At 56.0% G+C, this 3,060-nt stretch overlaps 1 protein-coding gene across 1 annotated transcript; it reads left to right on the top strand.

Moving 5' to 3' along the window:
* Positions 1 to 1,141: 1,141 nt before the first annotated feature.
* Apoa1 (apolipoprotein A1) lies at positions 1,142 to 2,599 on the top strand. Its single transcript, XM_036192158.1, has 3 exons — positions 1,142 to 1,184; positions 1,371 to 1,524; positions 2,002 to 2,599. Exons 1-3 carry the CDS (start codon positions 1,142 to 1,144, stop codon positions 2,597 to 2,599), a joined length of 795 nt encoding a protein of 264 aa, XP_036048051.1.
* The last annotated feature ends 461 nt before the right edge of the window (positions 2,600 to 3,060 follow it).

Genomic DNA, 3,060 nt, shown 5'->3' on the forward strand with positions numbered 1-3,060 from the left:
TGGCAGCTCTAAGGTCTGGGATAAAACAGTGATAGACTCCTTGACTAGCTTGTGCAAGGCCTTGGTTTCCATCCCCAGCAAAACACACACACACACACACACACACACACACACACACACACACACACACACACATTTTAAAGCTAGGCTTGGTGCCGTATTCTAGTGCTCGGAAGGATGAGGCAGGATATCTTGAGTTGGAGGCAGGCTTGAGCTACACAGAAAGACCTTGTCTCCAGAAGGAAGAAAGGAAAGGGGAGAGAGAGAAGGAGGGAGCTGACAACTCCATGTTGGTCTCGTGTCTTCTGAAGTGTCAGAGGGGTCTTCACCCTCAGCCTGGGGCCCTGAGTCCCTCTGTATTTCACCCCGGCCATTTCCTGGCACCTCAGCTGTTCTTGGATTTAGAGTTGGGAGGCCTATCAGGCAGGTAGGTGGCATCTGGAGAGAGGCATACCCTACCAGGGGGACCAGGCTGAGGTGAAAGGATCAACTCCTTGTAATGCAAGGAGACTTTGGGGTGGGGATGTGAGTGCAGGAGCCCAAAGTTCCTTCCCGCCACCCTGCTCCAGGCTCAGAGGACAGTAGGAACACATAGGAGTACAGGAAGAGGAGGGTGCAGCTGCCCCAACCCTGGAGACCCCCCCCCGAGTCTGCAGTCACTCCCTTGCTGCCCCCACCTGAACCCTTGATCCCAGCTCTGTAGCCCCCGCAGCTTCCTGTTTGCCCACTCTGTTTGCCCAGCCTCAGGAACATAGCTGATCCTTGAACTCTAAGTTCCACATCGTCAGGACAAGTAAGCAGAGACAGGGCCAGGGCTGGGCTTATCAGCCTTCCAGCCCAGCCCCTGCCTACAGACATAAATAAGCCAGCGAAGAAGAGCCCGCCACTCCGGGAGACACTGTTGGGGAGCTCCAGGGAGGTAAGTGCTGCTCCCTGCCCCAGGCTACTCTGGCTCCCTAGTGCCTCCCACCTGATGCTCCACTCTGTCCAAATCCACTCTGTGGGTATCTGGGACCTTCTCTCACTCTAGATCCTTCTTCTTCCACTGGCTTGAATATGGGGCACACGTGTGGGGCTTCTGTGAGAGAGCTCCCCTTCAGCCCAGCCATTCTGTTTCTTCAGGTCACCCACACCCTTCAGGATGAAAGCTGTGGTCCTGGCCGCGGCTGTGCTCTTCCTGACCGGTAGGTGCCCCCAGCCTGGAGAGGGAATGAGCAGGGCAGAGCGGGCTCCTGCTTAGGCCTCTGTGGCTCACCTTCCTGGCCACAGAGAACAGAACGCTCTCTGGTCTTCTCCCTGACTCCAAGCCTGACACTTCAGCTCAAACCCCAGCAGAACTGGCATGACTTGGGTCTCCCCTCCATCCCCAGGGAGCCAGGCTCGGCACTTCTGGCAGCAGGATGACCCCCAGACCTCATGGGACAGAGTGAAGGATTTCGCCACTGTGTATGTGGATGCAATCAAAGACAGCGGCAGAGATTATGTGTCCCAGTTTGAAACTTCCGCCGTGGGTAAACAGCTGGGGTAAGGAAGGACCCAGCCCCGGGCCCGGAGCAGGGCAAGCGTTGTCCATCCAGGGTGGGCAAAGAGGCCTGTGAGAAGATGCTGTAACTGAACTGGTCAAATCTTCACCTGCTACCCCACCATTTGGGCACCGTGGCAAGTTCCAATGGAGGCACAGGGATGGGATTCACTTGGGTGGTGGGTAACCACAGCCCCTCTTTCTGCCTATGGGTTCAAAATCCCCTTCCCCTGGGTTACCCCCAGTCAGCCAGCACAGAAAGGGAACTGGCCTGGCAACAGGCACCAACCCCATCTGTGTCCTTGGTACCTCAGGCTATGTATACAGAGGGATGTGGAAGGAGGATATAGGGAATCGGAGCGCACGTTCTGGGAAAGCAGGAACACAGCAACAGCGCGTTAGGAATCTAGGACTACCCCCAGACGTGGGCCAGTGCAGGATGCCTGGGGCCATCTCTCAGCTGCTCTCTACTCCTCCAGCCTGAAACTCGTGGACAACTGGGACACCGTGGGTACAACCGTTGGTCGCCTGCAGGAACAGCTGGGCCCAGTGACTCAGGAGTTCTGGAATAACCTGGAAAGGGACACAGATTGGCTAAGGCAGGAGATGAACAAGGACCTGGAGGAGGTGAAGAAACAAATGCAACCCTATCTGGACCAATTCCAGACCAAGTGGCAGGAGGAGGTGGACCACTACCGCGAGAAGGTGGGGCCTCTGGGCGCAGAGCTGCGTGAGGGCGCGAGCCAGAAGCTGAAGGAGCTGCAGGAGAAGCTAACCCCTGTGGGTGAGGATATTCGTGACCGCATGCGCGTTCACGTTGACACTCTGCGCACAAAGCTGTCGCCCTACAGTGACAAGATGCGGGAGCGCCTGGCCGAGCACCTGGCCAAGCTCAAGGACAGCACTATCCTGGCCGAGTACCGTACCAAGGCCAGCAATCACCTGCACACTCTCGGCGAGAAGGCCAAACCCGCGCTGGAGGACCTGCGCCAGGGCCTCATGCCTATGCTGGAGGGCTTCAGGACCACCATAATGGAATGGATCGACGAAACCAGCAAGAAGCTGAACACCCAGTGAGGCGCCTACCTCTGCTCCCTACCCCTACATTGGTTTTCTTAGAATAAACCTTTCCAAAGTGGGATGGCTTCTTTCTTTGGGAGACACAGGGAGAGAGCTTAAGGGACATTCAGGGACGTGGGACATGGTGCTGCAGTGGGGTTCTTTCATACAGGACTCCTCAGCGCTCGAAGCTCACTCAAGCTGGGCTCATGGCCGGTTAAGAGTATGAGACAGGGCTGGAGAGATGGCTCAGAGGTTAAGAGCACTGGCTGTTCTTCCAGAGGACCTGAGTTCAATTCCCAGCACCCACATGGTGGCTCACACCATCTATAATGAGATCTGATGCCCTCTTCTGGTGTGCAGGCATACATGCAGGCAGAACACTGTATCCATATAATAAATAAACAGATACTGAAAGTGTGAGTGTGAGACAGAATCCCTGTCCTAAAAAGGCTGGGAGGAAAATAGAGGACCGGGCA

This window comes from Onychomys torridus, chromosome 7 (genome assembly GCF_903995425.1).
Source record: "Onychomys torridus chromosome 7, mOncTor1.1, whole genome shotgun sequence".
In the NCBI taxonomy this organism is placed as follows: Eukaryota; Metazoa; Chordata; class Mammalia; order Rodentia; family Cricetidae; genus Onychomys; species Onychomys torridus.

Coding starts and splice junctions, on each gene's coding strand:
- Apoa1 (XM_036192158.1), top strand. CDS start 1,142: ATGAAAGCTGTGGTCCTGGCCGCGGCTGTGCTCTTCCTGACCG. Junction 1,185..1,370: donor GGCTGTGCTCTTCCTGACCG/GTAGGTGCCCCC, acceptor CTCCATCCCCAG/GGAGCCAGGCTCGGCACTTC. Junction 1,525..2,001: donor GCCGTGGGTAAACAGCTGGG/GTAAGGAAGGAC, acceptor CTACTCCTCCAG/CCTGAAACTCGTGGACAACT.